Here is a 23,361-nt window from a genome sequence, read left to right on the forward strand (position 1 = left end):
TATGACCTCATAATGTATCGGTTGTGGATAAAATTTTGTATTGCATTCGTTGTCTTATTAGCTTAAAACACTCAAGAAAAGCGTAAACAGCTCGAGCTAAGGCTGTCGTGTTTACCTTTTTCTTTCGTGTCTTTTAAATTTTTTTTTTTCGACACTGTCAGAATTTGAGAATTTTCTCCTGTGTGAACGGATTTTGATAAATGTGACAACTTGTCAAAATGAAACGTCAAGTTAATTTCAAAGATTTTAAGCGATTTGGAGCCTTGAAGGAGGTCGTCGAACAAAAAAAAAACGTTGTATTCAACTCGTTCTTGTGTGAATTGGACTTTTTTTGGCACTCGTGGGCCTTTAAAACGCTCGTTTCACTCGCGTTTTTACACATTTACACACGAACTCGTTAAATAAATAACTATTTATAAACCAGAAAGTTGTTTGGAAAATGACAATTACAAATTATATTTTGATCGTACAGTTTTAACTGACATTCATATTCAGCATAACAGACCAGACATTATTATTTTAAATAAACAACAAAAGCAAGCATATCTTTTAGATATAGCTGTTCCACATTCACATAATATAACACAGACATATAACACAAAAATTAATAAATATTTAGAACTCTCCGTTGCTATGAGAAATCTTTGGTGTTTAGAAAAAGTTTCGATTTTACCACTTATAATTTCAGCAACGGGAATAGTACCGCAATCACTTTTTAAAAATTTAAAAATTTTGGCCTTAGAGAACAAATTGGTAGTTGAAATTCAAAAAGGTATATTTTTATACTCTTGTCATATCGTTTTATATTCCAAGCTACAGAACAAATGTGTTGCTTAAGTCGCCGATTATTTTAATGTGTAACAACTTTAATCAGTTCGCTACAAGGTGTGACATTCACTTTGACTCTTTGAAAATAATTCTTGACGCTGTAGAATACCGACTGTTGTCTTTAAAAAGTTGATCATTATTATGACTTATTAGCTTGTAATCTAGTTGTATGTACCGTGCTCTCAGCACATTATTTCCTGTAATTGGGTGCTTCCTGTAGGAAATATATTTATTATTATTATAAAAAAAAAAATATCGTGAGGAAATTCCTTAACATTAACACAGAACATAAAACACAAAAAAGTCAAAATGTGGAGGCGAGACGCCGGTAATTATGTTGATAAGCACTGCACTATTAGTTGATATACTTGGGCCAACCAACAGATATAGTAATAAAAAAAGGGGATGTGGCCTAGTTGCGTAGAACGATATACGCCGAAGCCTGTTTCACAATGAAGCAGGTTCTTTGCCATTTGTCATTCTTATAAGTCTTGAAAAAAAAACTATTTTGTAATACAAATCGAAAAATTCTAAGGAAAACAAACAAACATAAACACGTGATCAAACTCCCGAAGCGAGGTTAAAACGAATGAGATGCCGGATGCCGTCAATAATTTTTGTGGATGTACATCAGGCTTTCGAAAATCTGCGCACGCTTTGAATAAGCCAATTGGAAGCTGCTATTTAAAATACGCGGGCACTAGGGGGCGGTTTTATTACTACATCTGTTGGTTGGCCCAAGTATAGTATTATCCGTAATAGTGTATGTACTCCGGCAAAATTGCCGTGCCGCCAGGTAGTGGAGGGTTAAGTTAATAATACTCAAATTTTTCTATATGTTAATATGAGCCATGCTGCCATGCAATATAATTTTATGTAATGCAAACAGTACAAACCAATTTACACATAATGAATTTATATAGAACAATATTTATCACAAATTACATTCAATTTCAATGTCAATTTGCGAACACATTTAATAATACACCGGAAGAGTGTTCATTTGATTCCAAGTAACTAACAATATAACATGTGATTTTTCATGATTATATAACCCTTCACGGTCATGGTGGTTTATGCGTCCAGGTTATGCGCATATTAGAGGTAGTATATAAACAATTTATCTCCCTTTATAGTTTATTTTGTTATATCTAGCATAAGAATAAATTCATTTACAATGGCTCGCAAAGTTATTATCTTCTTTTGCCTGGTACTCATCATTTTGGAATGTACATTAGCGGTATGTTTTATTACTTATTTGATTTTTTTGTTCGTATTATGTTTTAAATCTCGTCATTAATATGATTTATATATTTTTTTATTTATTTTATAAATCTCATTTGTTATAATTATTTATTTTAACAAATAAAATGTAAATAAAAATCAAACAGAAATTATTCTAATATATGTCGATTCTATTTAGGAAAATTAACTTTTTTAGGCCCCACAGAATTCTCGAAAGGAACAGGATCTCAAAAAAAGTTTTGTCCAATTTTTACAACAAGATAAAGAATTATCTGCTTTATTAGGAAAAATAAATTTTGATGATCCACGAGCATTGTCTAGAAGCATAAGACAAGCTGAAGAAGATGACTTCTCCCCTGAGCAAGATGTAGAAACTACTAAACAGGAGGGATTTTTTGACCGAGCTGCCAAATTTGTGATGGAAGTCCTGCAGAGGTTTCTCAAATGGGTTAATTCGGACAATTAAAACAGGAATTAAGGAAACAATTAAAGCTTACATTTTGAATGCACTCTTTGGATAATTTTAATTTTCAGTTGCTACTTTAACAATAAAAATTTTTTATATAAAATAAATACTTAAGTCATTTTACTTTTGCGTAATGTAGGTAATCCTTGTTTAAGGCACTTTCAGATAATGTGTTTTCATTTTCACGGCATTTGTTAATGTGAATTTCGTATTACACGCTATCTTTTCGGTATAACGCGATTATAACGAAAAACACAAAAAGAATTATTATTCGACTGACGGTTGGGGTTTACCACCCCAATAAAACTACCACTATAAAAAACTAATTACAAAACAACAAAGGTTAAATTTATTTGAAAAAGATCTTACCACAACATGTTTTCAAATAAAGAGCGATCAAATTAATTTGTAATCGAGTTATCTATGAATCCGAAATCGTATGTCGTTACTTGAACTACACGCTCCATAAACAGAGCTTGAAACATAGGTTAGATCTCGACATATCAATCGCAAAAGACATACGGATTCAAATCCATCAATAAATTAATTTGATCGCTCGATACATCTAATGGAAAGGGCAAGTAGGAAATCTGTAGCATGTTTCAAAACTAATGTATGATCAAGGGCGCCTGTGAAAAACAAAAGTTATAGTCCTGAACGAAGCTCAAAAATGACGTTTTTGTACTCATAGCCTTGAAAGCAACGTTTCCAACATCCAACGCTCGCTCCGAAACGAGTGCTTCTCGGTCGACTCGAATGTAAAAATTGCAAAAAACACTGGCCCTTTGAGGCATTCAAAAAAAAATCTGTCTTCATAATAATAAAATTTAGTTCATAAAATACAACTTCCCTGGGTTTTCCTCCATTAAAAAATTACGGAAAGATTTATAATCGTTGAAAATTGTTCCTACAAAATTCACAAATTATTCCAAAAATTGAAATATCAAGTGAAGCAATTGTTTCCAATAACCAAAGATCACTGCCTACTTGGTTTTATGTTCGTTTATGTTTAATGTATTAAAACAAAAAAAAATTATTTAATTTTCGTACAAAAAATATTGTACGAACCACTTGTGTGAAGACATCTTCCGTTCATTCGCGCATTAATTAAAGGCACTCGCTCCTTCGTCGATCGTGCTTTAAAAAATGCGCTCATGTGGGAACATCGTCTTCCGCACTTGGTTCGTAAATAACTATTTTAGACACCCTTAATGAAAATAGTTATTTTTCTATTATTGATTCAAAAAATTGAAATTCACGCATAGTTATCGGTGCCTGAAGTGGGTCATTTTCTAACGTGTATTTCTTTTTGCATTGTTAGTAAGATCGAAACCATAGAAACCATACAAAACAGTGTGTGAAATGCGATTTCACGCACACGACTATTTCTGTGTTTCACTTCACGCACTGTATTTTATTAGTTACCTAGCAACATGGTCACTGCATTGAAACTTCAGAGTTCCTTCAAAAATTTGAATTTTTAATTTCAATTTTTTGAATCAATTATAGAAAAAATATTGTTTATATTTCGTGCGTGAAGATGTTTTTGTGCATTCAAAGGCTTATACTGCCTCGACCTTCGTCTCGGCGTAAAAGACCTTTTCATGCGCAAAAAACACTCTCTTCACGCACTTAATATAAAAATAACTATTTTGTATTAAGTACGCAAAATGATTGTTTTTTGTTGCGGCATGAGAATGAGTTTTTGGTCGAGACCGTCGGGTCGAGACTTCAAACTCATTCGAATGCGCTAACAAAACAATCATCTTTCGCACGAAATATAAACGCTATTTTTTCTACAACCGCATTTTAAAATTTTTGGATTTTTTAATTTTTGTAAAATTTTCCTTGGATGCTAAAATATTTGTTAAAAATGACATACTTTGCGACTTGATAAAGATGCATAAATGTCACGTTTTTTTGACGGTTGTAGAAAAAGGTAATTTTACGTACTCCCAAGCTGACGAAAAGTAACTCTTTTTCGGTCGCACTTTTTCGACCGCACTTTGCTGATCCGGGACCATGGCGCCATCTGTTGGTTGGTGTTGTATCGTTAATTTCTGCTGCTTATTTGGTGCATGATAAGAAAATGAACGTTCATATAATATAATCGATAGCAACAGCGTCATAAAGAAATGTGTAATACAACAGCGAAAGTGATGAATAAATGTCTAATACGCCGCCGGACATCGCAGATGATAGTCGCAAAAATTGTCCTGTCACCATAATTTATGTAAATAAGTAATCGTATCACAAATAGTAAATTTCTCGTTTTGTTGGCAAGCTGATAAAAAATACAATAAAAAAAATTGTTAATATGTATTAATAAATCACTATTATCTTCAAGCGGTCGAAAATCGCGCCTTTGTGTATCTCCATACAGACGGTTAAATTGTCTTTTTTTTCTGAGCGAAGTAGAAGTAAGTACCTACTTCAAGTCCTAGGAGTAGAAGTGTCCATAGGCGGCTCGACCGAGTCAAATGTCAGGTCATGTGAAACATTTGTTACGATTTAATTATCAATTACACGAAATATTTAATAAATACATTTTTCCGGAAATAGTCTTGGAAACAACATTTTCCTGCTTATTTACGCGCAGGAAAATTGAATTTTCCGGACTAGTACTGCAACAAAGACTTTACAAGACGCAAAATAAATTTTTTCGAAGTTTTTTACTTTGTAACTATAGTTACCAAAATTCACAAACTTGATTTTTGTGGAATTTGTTAAAAAAGTTTCTAAAATGTGTAACTTTCGTGTTTTTTTACGATTTCCGGAAAAATTTAATACAAAACACGTCAGTAAAATCTCTTACTTGACTCGGAGCTTTAAAATACTCGGCACAAAATGCCTCGAATTTCAATTTAGCTCCTCTTCAGTAATGTGAGATTTTCCTGACTTTTATGTAAATAACTATTTCCCACTAATATAAAGCCTCTAAAAAAGCGAAATAAGGAAATTATTATCCAAAATTTAACCGGTTCCACTGTGATTAAATTAAAGACGAGCCGCCCGTTGTGGGCCTGTTGGCGTGTCCATGAATATCAGATCAGATCTCAGATCATGATCAGATGTCAAATATCAAAAATAGCGCAAAATTGCCGTTTAGTGTTAATAAGTAAACAGTTGTAAGTTATGATCGTTTGTTATTTACGTTTCGATAATGTTTGTTATATTTAGCGCATATCTGAAGTAGGAGTACTATTACGATCGTAAAATTTTGGACATCAAACTTCTGTCACATTTAAAAAAATTACTCTAAACCATGCTTTATTGAAACTGTCACATGAAAGATGAAATTGTTGTCAATTTGACACCGGTTTAAAATATAATTGAGGTTATTAATACATAAGGGACGTTTTAAAATGCACGATGACATTAGTGTCCAAAATTTTTTGATCGCAATTGTTAGCTTTTAATCTTAAAAGCTTAAATAATAATGCGTCCGCACTGATCGAGGCGCGTAGTCAATCTGCTGGGGTGCGGTCCGCACTCAAGAATGTGCAAGACTAGCACTACCATGCAGAATCACCACTTGGACACGTAATGCGGTACGTCTTGGCGCTAACAGCAATAGTACCTACACCTACCGATGCCATTGAAACCGAAATGCATGGCGACGCCTTCAGAATTGATGCAGATCGCGGCAAACTCAATGCAGATCTAATCCGATTATAGTCCCAGGCGAAAAGTGTATGATTTCTATATAGTTGCTCCTGATGAAAAGTATACATAGGTAAATTTTCTGAGTTCGCTAAATTACACTACCCGACATGATTTTTCTAACTGACCCAACTATGAGAATTTCTTATACCTTTCATTTATTAGAACTATATGACACCCGATTTCCATATTCCATCACGTCACGTTTGCGAACCAGACACCTATGAACATTTTTTATGTACTCGTGTATAATAATATATTCATTGTAAATTCATTTCGCTTACAAGGATGAAGAGTACACTAGAAGGTGCAAAATTAAGTAGGCTTAAGTTGTGTTTGGCATATGGTATCCCGCTATGATGGGTGATTCTTGTTGGATTCTTCAAAAGGAAGATGATAGCCCGCATAAAAGAAAAAAATAAATTTGTTTTGTATTGGATTGTTCTGGTACTTAATCGTCCTTAGTCTGTTAACAATTTGCAATAGAATTATCATTAGTTTTTAAGTTTTTTTACTGTTTTAATAAAAATAACATTAATGCATATGGGTTGTCACATGTTATTCCTAACTCGGAATCTAGACGTGCTGGAATAAATCTGTTGACGTTTATAGAATCAACAGACCTTAATTACCCCAGATTAGGTGTTTTCACAGCAGTTATAAAAAAAAAATTCAAAAATGTCGGGTAGTGTTATTATTGTAGGTTGCTTTTGATGCAATGCAATCACCAATTTGACAATGAGGAGATATTAAAGATCGCGATCATTCACCATTTTGGGAAAGTTTTATACCTGTAAATTTGCTGAAAGTACTATTCCGGACACGGAATCTTGCCCACAACGGTTCCGGAGGTAGAATTTTTTTAAAACATTTTTCTAGTACTCAGGGGGTGTCCCTGAATCGTCTGGTATAGCGTTGTTTCGTCATTTTTTAAGCACCCTGTATACAGGGTGATTTTGAAATAGGAGCAAATAAAAAAATGGATGCATCTATGAGCCTAAGGGAACCTGTCCGTAATTTTCTATCATCCCAAACAAGATGAATAAAAATACCTCAATCCGAACGCATTCGACGCTACTGACTTAAAAAAGCAACAACTATGGTAATGTAAAGTACTACAGGCAGGAGACTTGGATTAGGTTAATTTAATCGACACAACAGAAATACGGTTAAAATTTAATTTATAACAAATGTTCGAAATTCAATCCATTATTATCCAGGCATGCTTGGGCCCTACGAAGCATTGTGCCCTTTTAATGTCTGGACTATTGCGAATGGTTTCCAAAATTTGTTTCACACGCTCTCTTAGTTCCTGCTGAGTGTGCACAGGAGTGGAATACACCGATTGCTTCATGTGTCCCCATAAGTAATCGCAAACATTTAAATCCACTTTTCTGCGAAATTATTGTCTAACCACATTCTTACTTCACGATGATAATGCGCTGGTGCTCCATCGTGGAGAAAACCACATAGCTCTACGTACAGTCGATGGACAAATAAAACTGGGACAAAAATGACCATCACATAAATTCAAAATTTACAAATTTCCATCGTTTAATGACGGCTTTATCACAAATAGGTTAACTTTGGTATGACATTATACAAACTGACAAATATATTGACAATTCAACAGGGTGATTTACATATAGTCTTTGCCAAAGCCAAATAACCACCAACACTGCATTCTACCCAAAAAATCAACCGGCAACGTTGTACACCTAGATTTGATTGGTCTAGCATCCTAGTAATATCAAAATTGCCATTATACACTTAGTGTAATTTTGTTTTCACCAACATAATTCAACAGGTGGTGGTTATTTGGGTTTGGCACGGCCTATAGCTTAAATTTTCAGTGTCCCAGTTTTATTTGTCCATCGACCGTACATCTAAGGTAACATCTTCTAGAAGGTCCTCTAGCGTATTGTTAAGAAATTGCAAGTACTCTGTGTCATTTAAACGAGGATGTAAAATAAAAGGTCCAATTAAACGACCACCTACAATTCCTGCCCACACATTTAATGAACATTTTCTCATCTGCCCATATGTGGGTATTATGGGAATTGAAGATTCCCTCCGTCGTAAAACCGGCTTCATCGGTTGACAACAGACAATTTAAAAAATTCGATCGACTTTTTGCAAAACCCATCTACACAAAACTTGACGACGAAGAGTACCTATCTCCTGGTTGTAATGCTTGAACTCGTTGCACGTGATAAGGATGTAGACTTTGTTCACGTTAGAGTCCGCAAAATTACAAACTGGGAAACACCAAAACGCAGTGCAAGTCTCCTGGTGCTGACACCAGGCTCTGCCTCCACAGCATCTAAAATTTGGGATTCAATGAGTAAAACTCGTCGAGTTCGTGTCCTTCCGCGGTCATGTGCTTGCTGTTTAAAAAAACCATGCTCACGTAAATGTTGAACGGTGTTTGCGAAAGTTCTAGCAACTGGAATTCTTCGATTGGGAAATCGCCCCCTGTAAAGTTGGTTAGCTCTGGTTGAATTTCCACCAACTTCCCCGTAAGTGAGGACCATATCTGTTAACTCCATGTTTGAGTAAACAAGGCATTTTGTCACAATATTGACAAAATCAAAATGTCACTGTGACAGATTCAATACATTTCGCATGCTGTAATCACAAAGATTTTAAAATAATAGTATATTATGTTACAAGTTTATAAGGAAGCCTTTAAAGCACGCGCGACGAGTTTAAGAGCACGACGCGTAGCGGAGTGCTTTTAACGTCGCATTATATTTTATTTTCACTCCAGAAACATTTTCTTAACTAGCAATTTTATTTAAACGGAGATAACGACAATTTTGACAATAAAAGTGCAGCCAATTATCTCAATTATCAATCGACAAACGCCCCTAGGAACCAGGATGGAGCCAACTTTTTTTTTAACGCTGGCTATAGGGATTTACATGCTAAAAAGTTTAGGGCCTGTTAAATGAGCTTTTGAGTAAGAATTTTTAAGTGAAATTTGGTAGGTACTTAGGATATTAGATTAGTATTTTATAAATCAATTTCAGTTCGGCCCATCGTACAAAACAAAATAATCACGGAATTAGAGCAAAAATAGGTTTATTAAATTTACCACGTGGCTTGCCATTAGTTGCCATGTAGGCTGACGTAAATTACACTCAACAAACGTCAAACAGTAATAATTTTCAATGCACACCTTTTCAAATAAAGAAATGATTGAATGGGATAGACTTTGAAAAATGTGCAGTTTTATTTCATAAACATAAAACATAGGAAATCATAATTACATCAAAATAAATAAAATTCTACTTCAACAATATTAAACTATTTTAATTATTTTTGAATTTTCATTTCATAAATTGTTCAAACTGTCTTCCATAGGATGCAACACACTAACCAAGACGATCATAAAAATTTTGTCGAACATTTTGTAACTGTCTAACGACTCTAAAATGGCCGTTTGCACCAGTAGCGGTTATAGTATTTTACAGTAGAAGTCCGTTAGGATAGCCTTTACTGCCGAGCGAGAGGTTTTGTGAGACGAGCTCGCAGAGCGAGTCGAATAATACTGGTGAGGCTGTAAAGGCCCTAACGGACGTGTATTGTACAATAGTTTTGACAACATGTTGCCAATTGTTGCCTTGGTGTAAGGCCGCCTTTAATTAATCTGACTAACATTAACGTAGATGGATTAATACAAATGCTGATAATACAAACAATTGAATAATATCCATACCTCAATGTGATGTTCACTTATTTTCTATGCGGGTACACCTAATTCCATACTTTAAAGGTTATGAAAAACCTTTATTAAATAAATTCTAAGATTTAATTTAAAACAAAAATATAACAGGAAACGAGATATCTAGTGTCTACAAAAAAAGACTAAAACTGCTAATTTACAAATTATACATCCACTGACAAATAAAATTACATATGATTAAAAAATGTAAGGTCAAATGCCCGCAAACGCGTATAAAGAGACAAATACAATAATTGTTTAAAACAATATTTGTGCAAACGTTGTCAAACATATTTTTTTAAATATCACCGTTTCAAATTTAATTAATTATATTTGTTAATATGAAACTTATTTTGATTCAAATATTCCTGTTTGTGGTATCTGTGGTAAGAACCCCATATATTGACATAAATACACCACTATTGTATTATATTTGTTCATAGTTCGGTGATGAAGACTGCAAAACGCCTCTTGAACTGAAACTCAAAGAGGAATATTGTTGGACCGAGGAAGTTGAAGTGGTAGATCGAATAGTCCAACGGTCAAAAAATGTGTTAAATTTTGCAAAAAAAAAATTAGGAATTATTATAGAAGAAGAAAATAGTAATCAAAAGGTTTGACAATCATTTTAATTTCAAAATATATAACAATGAATCTAACAAAGAATCATTATAGTGTGAGTACTACGTATGCATCCTCAGGCAATTAAATTTGGTAAGACAACACATTTATTAGAAATACCTAACAGTAGGTAGGTATAGTAGGTACTCCCAGAACTCTAACGATTTATGATAGGCAATACTAATAACGAGGGGATTAGTATTTGACACCTCCTAGTGAGAAGAGGAGCACTTCGTCCAAGAAAGACTACCTGGTATAGTTTTCCCATTTATAATTTGGTTTTATGGCAGTGCAATTATTAGGGGCTGGGGTTGTGGTTTTGGCAATAGTGAACATATTGTAACCTGGTCAGACAACAGACCTTCTTTTACAGTCCTAGGATTTATGGCGGTAGTTGCCTATTGTCGGGGCATTTAACTCCCTGACAACAGGGCTGGTAGTAAAACCAAATTATAAATGGGAAAACTATACATACCATCTGCCCTCTTTCTCCAGGGCCCCCAGGGTAAAGACCCACCCTTAAAGATCTGTTTATTTACGGCCATTTCCTAATTCTTAGTTAAGCTGTTTAACTTTATAACGATATTGTCTATCATAAAACGTTAGAGTTCTTGTGCCAAATATTTATGTTCATGTTGTTAAACATCAACAAAATTATTTTTAGTTAAATGCTAACGACTATCCAGCATTCGAAAATATAAAAGAATGGATAAAAAAATACGTAATATATTTTCAAGCAATTGGACTAATGGAGCAATTGGACAAGTGCAATGAAGCGCTTACCAACAGCACAAGTAAGTTGTGGATTTATATACATATTTGTAAATCGTTATTATTGAATTCGACAAACAAAACTACACGATAAAGTTAAGTAATGGCATCAACGTGACTTCAGTAAAGATCCATAATCATAATTAACACGTTTTAAAGAAGTGGACGAAATTAACAAGGAATAAACTGACACGTTTTTCATACTTCAATCAGTAAGATTTGTTGCTTCACCATTCATCTTTCATTATTAGCGTTACTAGAAGCAACACATGAATTAATTCTTTTTTGTAGTGCAGGAAAAAAACTTTTATGCCGATCTAGTTGACAATCATAACAGTAATGGCACTGATAAATATGAGATAAGAGAGCAAACTACTTGTGAAATTGCAGCCCAATTTATAGACTGTCTGTCCAGACAAAAACAGGTTGGTTCATTTGACACCAAATTGCAGATTCATGAAATATTATTTTATTTTCAGTGTCCAGTTTTTCACTATCCATAATATACCTATCTAAATACATAAATCCTTATTAGTCATAATGTGGTTTTTAGATTTTTAAGATTCTAAATACATAGTACTATGTTTTCCGTGTAACTTCTTAACATCCAACAAATGAGGTGGAACTGTGGTCAATTCGGGGCGTTTTTCTAATTTGTTGATAACATAATTCACTGCGAAAACTTCATACAGTACAATTATTGTACACTTTCGACCAAATCTATCTCTTCCTTTGAGAATCTTTTGCTTTTCTCTTATAGAGCTTTCAGTGTAGCAGAAAAATCTGATAAGTCATTGAATAAGCATATAAAAGCATATAAAAAAAATTGAAGTAGGTACCTACCTCTAATATGAACTGCTTCTAAGAAACGTACACATTTATTACTTGCAAAACCAAATTGCAATTTTCCAGGATTCGAGTGTGAAGATTGCAGATGACGAGGGCGTTAGCCCGAGTTCATCTGTAATCACACGTGTTTCCTGTAATATGCTTTAGCCCACGTGTTATGTACAAAATTTTATCTAAGACCGCCCCGAATTTAAAAAAAAGGTAAATCTTATTTATTTCCGCCAGTTTCATTACACCACTCAGTGGAATAATAACTTACTTATCCCACTGAGTGGGGTAATGAAGGTCACTTATACCACTGAGTGGAGTAATGAAATGCGCCCGGTAATGAAGTTCCTTATTCCACTCAAATGAGTGGGATAAGTGTCATTTATCCGACGGGATTAGATAAAATCTACTTTTGTCCCAAGACATGTGTACAAGAGGTTGAGTGTGCTATCAAAAAAATGGATAAGAACAAAGGATCTGGTCCAGATGGGATACTTCCCACGTTTTATAAAAATTGTTGTGAATCCCTGATGCTACCATTCTACATTCTTTTTAATTTATCTCTTAATGAGGGTGTTTTTCCCAATTTTTGGAAGCATGCTTATATTGTTCCTGTTCATAAAACAGGTTTATTATCTAATATTGAAAACTATCGCCCAATCTCAATCTTGTCAACTGCAAGCAAACTTTTTGAATCTATTTTAAGCAAAAGAATTTTCCCAGTCTTCAAAAATGTATTATCCTGTCATCAGCACGGCTTTTTTCAGAACCGATCCACCGTAACAAACTTATTTTCTTATGTCAATTTCATTCAAAATGCCTTAGGTGACGGCTTGGAGCTATATTCAGTGTATACAGATTTCAGCAAGGCGTTCGATAAAGTCAACCATTCAATTTTAATTCAAAAGTTATCAGCCTATGGAGTAACTGGCACTATATTATTGTGGTTTACTTCTTATCTCATCGATAGAACACAACAGGTAGAGACAGGAAACTGTTTTTCTTCTATTCGATACCATCGGCCCACTGTTGTTATACCTAAATGTTTTATAAATGACACTGGATTAAAATTTAGAAGCCTTCATTGCTTATTTGCTGATGACTTAAAACTATAGAGAATTATCCGGTATCAAACTGACATGGTAGAATTGCAGTTAGATCTTAATGATTTAAAAATAAAATAGGTACTTGGTGTGAAAATAATGACGTGATTCTAAATGTAGCCAAATGGTAGGTCATAAATTTCAGTCGCAAAATTTCCCCAACCATTCCAATTTATATACTAAACAACTGTCCCATTCCATTGAAATCCGTAGTCAGAGATTTGAGTATATTCACAGAGATATATAAAGTACTTTACTTTATATATCTCTGTGGTATATTGCTCGACAGTAACCTAACATTTACGTTACATTGCGACACTATTATTTGCAAAGCAAATAGAGCATTGGGCTGCGTGAAGGGTTATGCCAAATATTTTTCAAACTTATCAACCTTAATAACAGTAATATGTTACTAGTAAGATCTACTTTAGAATATGGTTCAGTTATTTGGACACCTTATTACAATACACATGTTGACAGACTGGAAAAAGTACAATACATGTTTTAAATTTAAAGGTGGAAGCTTCTTACACACATTTCGCATAGCTATGGTGTAAGTCTGTGTTATCTCGGTCTAGTCACATTAGATGTAAAACGGAAATATTTTGCACTGTGTTTTATGTTTTAAATTCTACATAATCTAATTGATGTTTTAGATTTGACTGAATTACTAAACTTTTATGTACCTACCACAATTCCTTGCTAGAAATGTTCCCACTTTCAAACTTAAATATTACAGAACTAATTATATGTTATATTCTTCCCTAAATAGCTTATTATACGTCTGTAACATGTACCTATAGTAGTATAGTAACTCAATTGATTTATTTATGTTCAACTCTCTCTATATTCCGACGACATGGTAAAAATGTTTTAAAATGTTAAATTTCGCTATGCAATTTTTGTGCCTTGTATTATATTCTTGGAGTGGCAACTAAACTATGTAGGATGCGAAGCAGCAGTTCATACCACATGAACCTCGGCTTTGAAATGCAGAGAATCAGGATCTTGGTTACATGCAATACCTTCTCCTAATATTGGTAGGTACTCTCTAAGATAACACTTCCTTCCAAGTTTGTATTAGTTTAAGATTGGGTTGTAATCTTTGTACCTACACCCTACACCTCATATTTTCAAATGCAATGCGAAAGTTGACGAAATTGGCATCCACGGTCTAAGTTGTTCCAAAACAGTGGTAGATTTTCCAGACACACTAAAATTAATTCTACTATCAACCGGTCTTTGACTTCTATTCATGTTAATTCAACTTTAGATTTAGATTTAAAAGTGAAAGGAATTTCAGAATTTAGCACCAGGTATTAAAATTTGTGACCAAGGAAGTTTATCTCTTTTAGGCTCTCCAATCTTTGACCGAGGCTTCAAATACACCATTGAAAAAACTATCATTACAGTTGAAAATCTTTTACACAAAGCCGACTGTCGGGGCGTAGAGCCACCCCCCTCCTTTCAGAACGAGAACCACCCCTGCATGGGTGAATGAGAGACATTTGAGTCCACAGTACCGAGATGGACTCAGGGTAGAACAGTCACAGTCACAAGTCAATAAGTCATTTATCCAACATCTCGAGTACGGTCGTACGGTCCAAACAATTGTACATAAATGTAAATAAACGTTTCACATTTTGGAAATGTTCTAATTATGTTAATTCAATCGATTCTTCTAAAGTCTTCTTTAGAAAGAATACTTAATTTACGTTTAACTGATTTACAATGGTGTCAGTCCACTTTAGACTGGCCGCACACTTGCTACAGACTTTTGATCGGCCGACAGTCTAATTTTTGTTAATAATTTATTAAGCAAAAAATACACTGTCGGCAGATCAAAAAGTTTGACTGTGCGGTCGGGCTTACCGATTGAATTTGGTGGACTGGGAATTAGCGGCATTTCCGCTATTTGTCTCCCTGCTTTCCTATCTTCAACCAAACCAAACGGACTGTCTGGGGATGATGGAAAACGCCCAGATGGGATGACTTGAGTACCACGAAACCTTTAGTTTGGGACGTCACTGTTATAGATACACTTGCAGATACTTACGTTTTAAAAATACCAGAAGTTTCAGGTTTTGCCGCTGAAATGGCTTGCAAACGCATAGTTCGATTATTTTGTCAAATTACATAAATTTAAAGGTTTAGCCTTTGAAACTTTAGGCCCTTGGTGCAAAAAGCCATCCATTTCATTAATGTCATCGGAAACCGACGTATTGCGGAATCAGGCGATTCAAAATCAAAGAATTCCTTTTAGAGAGGATTTCTCTTGCCATTCAACGTGGAAACGCTGCAAGCATTCGGGGCACTTTTCCAGATTCCGCATTATCGGAAATTTTTGTATTGTAAAACAAAATATTAGGTTTATAAACCTTGTTCACGTTGAGTTGAACATGGCAAGGTCAAATTATTTAATTTTTTGGCTGTGTAATTATGTTTTGTAAATAGTGACATGCAGCTAACCAACATTATGGGATTTAGCAATGCTTAGTCCAACGTGAACGGTGTTTACCTGCATGTCACTATTTACAAAACATAATTACAGAGCCAAAAAATAAAATTATTTGACCTTGAAATTGTCAACTCAACGTGAACAACATAATAAACTCGGTACAGGTTGCAAAGACACACTTGTCATTTGCAACAGCACTTTTATGGCATTAGTCATTTGAAATTACTTTAAAACTGTACTTATATACGTCTTATATGGAAAATATTCAACCCAAACTATGACTTTCTGGTCCGTTTGTGCCTTTATTTGGTTCAGAAATATGAAAAAAATGCTGTTGCAAATGACAAGTGTGTCTTTGCAACCTGTACCGAGTTTATAATTTGTTTCAAAATCAAAAATCCACCAACACTGCATTCTACCTCGAAAATACAACCGACAACGTCGCCAACTTTTGTTTTTAGTGTGTTTGAAAGTGTCAGAAAAACGTGGGGTTATGAAATAAAACTGTTGACAGCCGTTTTGGTCGTAGTTCATCGCGTTTCTTAAATTCTTCGAAGCACTTAATGAACGCTCGCTTTAACTTAGCGGTTAAAAGATTCCTTGTTTTTCGAGGCATTTTTATAATTTGATATTTGTGACACACTGAAGGTCAAATTTTGGCGGAAGGTTAGGTGGTTAGGCCAACCCAGAAAAATGAAACTTATTCTAGGGATTTCTTTTTTTCTGCCAACATAATTCAACAGGTGGTGGATTTTTGATTTTGAAACAGATTTATACATCAAGGCGGTCTGAAGTTAGTAAATGTAGATCGCCTTGATATAATTAATTTCAAAATTATTGAGTACACCCTAATTTTCTACAGTGTAAAATGCACTTACATTTTTTGTCAATGATCAATATCAATTTTGACAAACAAAATGCCTAATTAACCTAAAACGCGAAAGTGCTCATTCTTTCCAAATTAGAAGAAGCGTGGTCGATCCAGAGGGTCGCCCACAGCCCAGTATTGTAACATAGCGAAGAGCACCGTGTAGAGAATAAAACAGACAATATTATGGTGCTATAAAACATTAGCGACAGTTTGAGAGCGTTTTTAAATTCATCGATGGATCAATCGGTGGAATCAGTTTTCTACCAAAACGTTGTTATATTACTGTTAGATTTATGTTGAGCTTAAGAAAACACGTTTCTTTATTCACCAAAAATTTCATGTTGGGCAATTCACCTTTCCCATCTATAATGGGAGTTGGTTGTTTGGTGGACGAATAGTGGGGGAAATGTCAAAATAGTGGTAGCGTTTTTAAATTCATCAACTTTTTGCGGTCAATTTCAACATTGGTGGACTGTCAATCATAAGTTTTTTTTGTGTTGAACATTTATGTTGTGCAAAAATGTGATGAATAGGGAAACGGATTTGGTGGAAAACTGATGACTGTGCTGACGTCATGACACCTGAAGTGTAAACATAACCTAAACATTTTTTCATTTTCGGCGACTATTATTATTATATGAATAAATATGTGCGACATTAGTCTTCTTGGGACCTTAATATTGGTAAAACGGATTACAATGCCTTTGGAAGATTCATCAGATGATGATTTATTAACTTCTTCTGATGAAGAAATTATTTTAAACAGAAGAAAGACTCATGAAAAAATTAGAGGATACGTGAATAATGTTGCACTTTTCCAGTTTTTCCCTCGTTTTGCTTTGACATTGACAGTTTGACTTCGACAAACTATTTTGACATTTTCCCCACTATTCGTCCACCAAACAACCAACTCCCATTGTAGATGGGAAAGGTGAATTTTGGTTGAGCCCAACATGAAAATTTTGGTGAATAAAGAAACGTGTTTTCTTAAGCTCAACATAAATCTAACAGTAATATAACAACGTTTTGGTAGAAAACTGATTCCACCGATTGATCCATCGATGAATTTAAAAACGCTCTCAGTTTGTCGAAGTCAAACTGTCAATGTCAAAGCAAAGCGAGGGAAAAACTGGAAAAGTGCAACATTATTCACGTATCCTCTAATTTTTTCATGAGTCTTTCTTCTGTTTAAAATAATTTCTTCATCAGAGGAAGTTAATAAATCATCATCTGATGAATCTTCCAAAGGCATTGTAATCCGTTTTACCAATATTATGGTCCCAAGAAGACCAATGTCGCACATATTTATTCATATAATAATAATAATCGCCGAAAATGAAAAAATGTTTAGGTTATGTTTACACTTCAGGTGTCATGACATCAGCACCAGTCAGCACAGTCATCAGTTTTCTACCAAATCCGTTTCCCAATTCACCACATTTTTGCACAACACAAAAAAAACTTATGATTGACAGTCCACCAATGTTGAAATTCCCCGCAAAAAGTTGATGAGTTTAAAAACGCTACCTTTATGTTGTCAAACTTACCTAACTTATATAAAAGATATGACGTTCAAATTTCAAAAATGGAATCTTTACGTGTGGAAAAAAACTGTAATAAATCGACTTCTTGATTTTTGAGGTGAACTCTATAATTTTGAAATTAACTGTACTTCATGCATTATCTAATACTTGTTTTTCATTAAAAAAAAAATGTACACTACTTTGAATACATAGTTGGACTATACATATTTACAATGTTATGTTATTGTAGTTGTGTACATTACTTGAAAATAAAATTATCTTGGTATGTAATTTGTTAAAATAAATGAAAAGGAACAAGATGCTATTAAATTTATTTAAAAACACTTAGAAATAATATGCATACGGAAAGGTGTTATTCCATAACAATTTATTCGGCACTTAGATGTTTATTGTGTATCACATACAAAACCAACGCTAATCTTTGATATAATATACATGCCACACAATGAAGTGCTGAAGAACGACGCCTTGGACCATTACTGGAACAGAAATATATAAATCAATGGAATGTAAAAAAGAATCCCAACTTGAAATAAAAAATAATTTTGTATTGCAAAATGTATTTCAAGTGGGTTATTACTTAATTAAAAGCATTAATGTAAAACTGTCTGACAGATTTTGACATTCAAAAAATGATTGACACAAATTATTTGAAAATTCATGACCACCTTTGACCAAGATAATTTCTGATATCCCGATATAACATTACATATACCGGGACATTTTTTTAACATTGAACATAGCTCATACTTATTCCCTATGTTCAGTTTTAAAAAACACAGGTCAATGCATGTATGTAATCACGTAACCAAGGTAACGAAAATAAATACTTCAGTTTAACAAAATGGTCAAGTTGTTTGAAGAAGAAATACACATAATGCAGTTATTCTATGCCAATCAGAGCATTAGAAATGTGCGTGACATTTCCAATGCAACACATGATAGACCAATTCCATCAATCGGAACAATTTTTAACATGATTTCAAAATCTCTGGTGTTCGGTATAGTTGGTTACATAGCAACTCACAATGCATTGCAGTGGCGGCTTGTACCCTCTTCGTGTGGGTAGGCGGCAATACATAAATTTGAAAATTGCAGTCGGCGAATGAAACATTAAAAAAACGTCACTAATAGCGCAAAAGATCGACCAAACCTTCAGGAATTCGATAAACAAAAAAACAATTATTTATTTGCAATGGTTCAGGAGATATATTTTTTTAATGAAGCCATGTAACCCTGCTTTTTAGAGAAGAAGATGACGTGGGTCAAAAACGATGACAGATAAGTGTTAACAAAAGGACGTTCTAAACTCAAAATTTAACGTAGAATCCAAATTTATAATTAAAATGGGGCCTTTCTATTTAAAAAAACAAAGATGACGTCGATTTCCGGTATTTCCGGAAGTGTCGCCATTTTGAAAATATTTTATTTGAGCTTGGAGCAGTCGATTATAGTCGGCCACCAATTTTCATATTAATACGATTTTGGGAAATCAGAAAGTTTCTAACGAACGGGCTATGTACATAATTTGCCACCAGTAGATATTAATTAATGTTTTTGGTCACAAAAATTATGTTTACAAAACCACTAACTTATAAGTAACTTATAATAATACTAATAGTTACAAGTTACAAGTTTGCTTATTAATGAAAAGTAAGTTGATTTTATTTCTTTCCTTGATTAATTTGTCACGAGGTTTATACAAGTTAACAATACCAAGTTACCTACTTTTTGTAAATGTCTATTCTTTATAAATGAAAATGTACTTATTATAACATCTGTAAAATCATCTGAATTTTGAAGAAAATGAAGCAACAACTCATGCACCCCAGACTAGGTAGAAAACGAATCGGTGGGAAAGCCTCAAAGGCAACCGATCCAGTTGCCTTCTAAACGCTATATTGACATATTTTGCCCTCACGTCAATTTCACTCTGACACAGTGTAAAGAGAAAAGAGAGAGAGAGGGTAATCTCTCACGTTCGCAAAATTCAGATGAAATTTAGCTTAGGCGTGCAGTCGCCTGCCCTCGCTTACGATAGCGTAGCACATATGATTCAAGCCAAAGTATTGGTAGACAGTGCAAAGTTATTGGCGGAGATTCATTGCGCGCTGCTAATGGATACAACATTCGATAATGTAGACAAACAAAAATTAAAAATTACATTTCAGAGTTATTAAATTATATTTATTAATAAATTTTAACTTGAATAAATTTATATCTTTGGCAAAGTCTGGGTAGGCGGTGCCTACCTTGCCTACCCTGACGAGCCGCCGCTGATGCATTGATCTGTGTTTTTTAAAATTGAACATAGGGAATAAGTATGGACTATGTTCAGAGTTAAAAAAATGTCCCGGTATACTGGATTATTATAAATTATTGTGCCATCGCAGTTGGCGTTGAAAACCACACACATTTTGGATGTGCCGCCGCCTCGCAACATTAGATAAACTAGTAGACAGATTTACACTACCGCCAGTATTGCCACCTGTCGGCGATACTTGACTCACTCATGTTATGAGGCTTACGGCACATTCAACTATGTCACCAACGCCAACTGCGACAGGACAATAATTTATAATAGCCATATATAATTAAGAACTTTTTTTCATTAATAAAGAACTATCCCACATTTCCACACGACTTCAACAAAAAATAACAATTTATCATTCTTACTAATATTTGCTCTAGCTTGCTCCCAGTTTTTTGGGTATATTAAACTTAATTCATAAAGGTTCATTAAAGTATTCAAATCACACAAAAATAACCGACCTTCTAACCAAAATATTATCTAAATTATTAAGCATTCTCCATGCCGCATTACGATGGTAAACATTAGCGTACTGTAGTTTCAATTTGGTTGTAGGTCGTAAAATTTTATGGTACTTTAAGTTAAAGATCTTGCGGGGCTTATAAATCCTAGTTTACCACTAGCAGGTAATATTTTAAGTAGGGTTGTATTGTACATTTGGTATATTTGCATTGTACGGCAAACGCCACGCGCCGCTTCCCAACCTTTTCAAACCCAACCATTGTGCCCGTTAATCGCTCATAATATCCAATAAAATTTTACGACCTACAACCAAATTGAAACTACAGTAAATGCGAATACATTCCTTTACTTTTTGTTTTGTTTACAGTTTGTTTGATTCAACAAATGATTCAACAAACTGAATTTATATAAATTAAATTTGTATTGTTTAAATTTAATGTTTTCAAATAAATAATTGAATTGACATTTAAAATTTGGTTATTCTCAACGATTAACATTTACGTCCGAAATTTTAAAATGTGGCGCTTCTAGAGAAAATAGATTTACAGAAAAAAAATATTGGTGGATGATTTTTTACTCGACGTATTTTCTGGTTAGTCCTAATAATAATCTTTTATGAAAAAAAAAAAAACAACTACATACCAAAATTGGAACTATAAAAAACAGACTTTATCCTCTACGTCAGTTGAAAACACAAATTAAATAAAAATCAGACTTTATCCTCTACGTCAGTTGAAAACACAAATTAATAGCACATAACGAGCGTTCAAATAAAACATGTGGTCAAGCAGGTAAAGTCCGTTTTTTTTTATAATCAATTGTCAATGTCAAAATACAGTAAAAGACCAAACTGTATATTAAAAAAAATCACTGACATTCGGTCCAGTTCTATCTCAGTTTCACCCTAGACTTCCCCTAGATCATTATTGAGGTTATGTTGCATACAGGGTGATTCTGAAATAAGTTTGAAAAAAAAAACGGTAATTGGTGGTAACGAGAAAAGGTTATAGACAAAAAAAAATTCTTATAAAAGTTTTTTCGTTTTCGAGATACAAATGATTGAAAATTTGGTCAAAATTGCTAGTACGCTGCTGAGTTAAAGGTAATTACCTGATGATCTTGGTAGTTTAGCAACAATAATAATGAAAGGTAAAAGGTGCCCGTCAATTACAAACTCCTCTCGATCATTTCCATAGAAACATTACCAAAACAGTGTGCTTGCACCTATGACTTTATTGTGGAGTTGATGTAACAATGGTTGCTAATGAAGCGAACAAATTCGGACAAATTTTCCCGATTCATAGGCCTTGAAAATACAAGAACATAGGGTAATTTCCATCCTTCTGACTTCACCTCCAAAAGTCATTTACGCAGAATTAATTTGTGTGAAGGATACTCCACATTTTTTGCCAAACTTATTTCAGAATCACCTGTATGTTTATGAGTTTGAGACACGTGTTTAATTTAAATTGTCAAATGTGACAATCGGTGACAATTTCAAAAATCAATGTTCCAAACGTGATTTATAAAATTCACTGTTTCGAATTTTCTGCCAACCTGACAACACTTTGACAATTGATTATAAAAAAAAAACAGACTTCATGTATATTATAATTCAGAATAAGTGGCATCGCGGTAGGCGTTGGAAATTCAAATTTACGTTGGCAGCATGACTCTTGCTAATAATACCCTAGTTTCGATGCTGTTGGTAACCTTCGCTTTTAATTTGGCCTTGATATTATCATTGGAATCGTTTTGTGTTTATTTTCTTGTTATAAGTATTTGGAATTTCCTTGTTTCATTTATGAAAAGTGTATTATTTGTCTGGGGGTTATCTCTGCTGTGGGTGAAAACCATGTTAAAATTATGTAACGCATAACCTCAGAATAAAGTAATGACGGTTTCACATGTTTACTAAATTTTAACATAAAGCTCACTTTAGAGAATCAACGCCTACCGCGATGCCACTTATTTTGAATTATACTATAGTTGTTTTCTGCCTTTTAAAAACACTGTGTTTTTAGTTAGCATAGTTTAATTCACGTCGCTACTTGTTCGCTGAATAAATAACGGTGTCAAACAATCAACAAAAAAAGAGGCTATAGAAAACAAAATTTTGAAAACATCTCAAGTATCAAGCTACGTTTTGCGACTTGCAGTCAGTCATAGTTGTTAAGAACGAGCGGTCTATTAAATTTTCATTTCAATCATTTTAACATCAACGATGAAATCATATCCTACACTCTAACGAACAAGGAAGTTCGTGTAAAAACTTCAGACAATTGAACATGTGACAGTCTATTAAGTTAAGCCACACGTTTTCAGAAATTTTGCTTTCCATAGCCGCCCCTTTTGTTGATAATATCGTATTCTTGAACACACGTTACTTGCATGGCATGCTATACCTGAAGAAGCATCACAACTGTTTACAAAAAAAAAAAAAACACACAACAA

The 23,361-nt window shown here is 33.9% G+C and overlaps 2 protein-coding genes and 1 long non-coding RNA gene across 5 annotated transcripts in view; 2 read left to right on the plus strand and 1 right to left on the minus strand.

The window, feature by feature from the left end:
• RpS24 (ribosomal protein S24) overlaps positions 1 to 23,361 on the minus strand; it is an 84,528-nt gene that overhangs the window by 57,519 nt on the left and 3,648 nt on the right. For 2 of the 3 annotated variants that reach the window (XM_069036718.1, XM_069036717.1), the window contains one exon: positions 18,429 to 18,613. The exons of the other annotated variant lie outside the window; for it this stretch is intronic. In XM_069036718.1, coding sequence (XP_068892819.1) covers positions 18,611 to 18,613 — 3 coding nt within the window. In that variant the 3' untranslated portion in view covers positions 18,429 to 18,610. Of the gene's footprint in view, positions 1 to 18,428; positions 18,614 to 23,361 lie in introns of those variants that run through there. 3 annotated transcript variants of the gene reach the window in all.
• LOC138135042 (uncharacterized) lies at positions 1,612 to 2,646 on the plus strand. Its single transcript, XR_011160859.1, has 2 exons — positions 1,612 to 2,068; positions 2,270 to 2,646. It is a non-coding gene; the product is annotated as an uncharacterized lncRNA (long non-coding RNA).
• On the plus strand, positions 10,180 to 11,976 carry LOC138122142 (uncharacterized). The gene is made up of 6 exons (XM_069036288.1): positions 10,180 to 10,315; positions 10,373 to 10,543; positions 10,605 to 10,643; positions 11,215 to 11,344; positions 11,613 to 11,746; positions 11,801 to 11,976. Exons 1-6 carry the CDS (start codon positions 10,271 to 10,273, stop codon positions 11,822 to 11,824), a joined length of 543 nt encoding a protein of 180 aa, XP_068892389.1. The 5' UTR covers positions 10,180 to 10,270; the 3' UTR covers positions 11,825 to 11,976.

This window comes from Tenebrio molitor, chromosome 1 (genome assembly GCF_963966145.1).
Source record: "Tenebrio molitor chromosome 1, icTenMoli1.1, whole genome shotgun sequence".
In the NCBI taxonomy this organism is placed as follows: domain Eukaryota; kingdom Metazoa; phylum Arthropoda; class Insecta; order Coleoptera; family Tenebrionidae; genus Tenebrio; species Tenebrio molitor.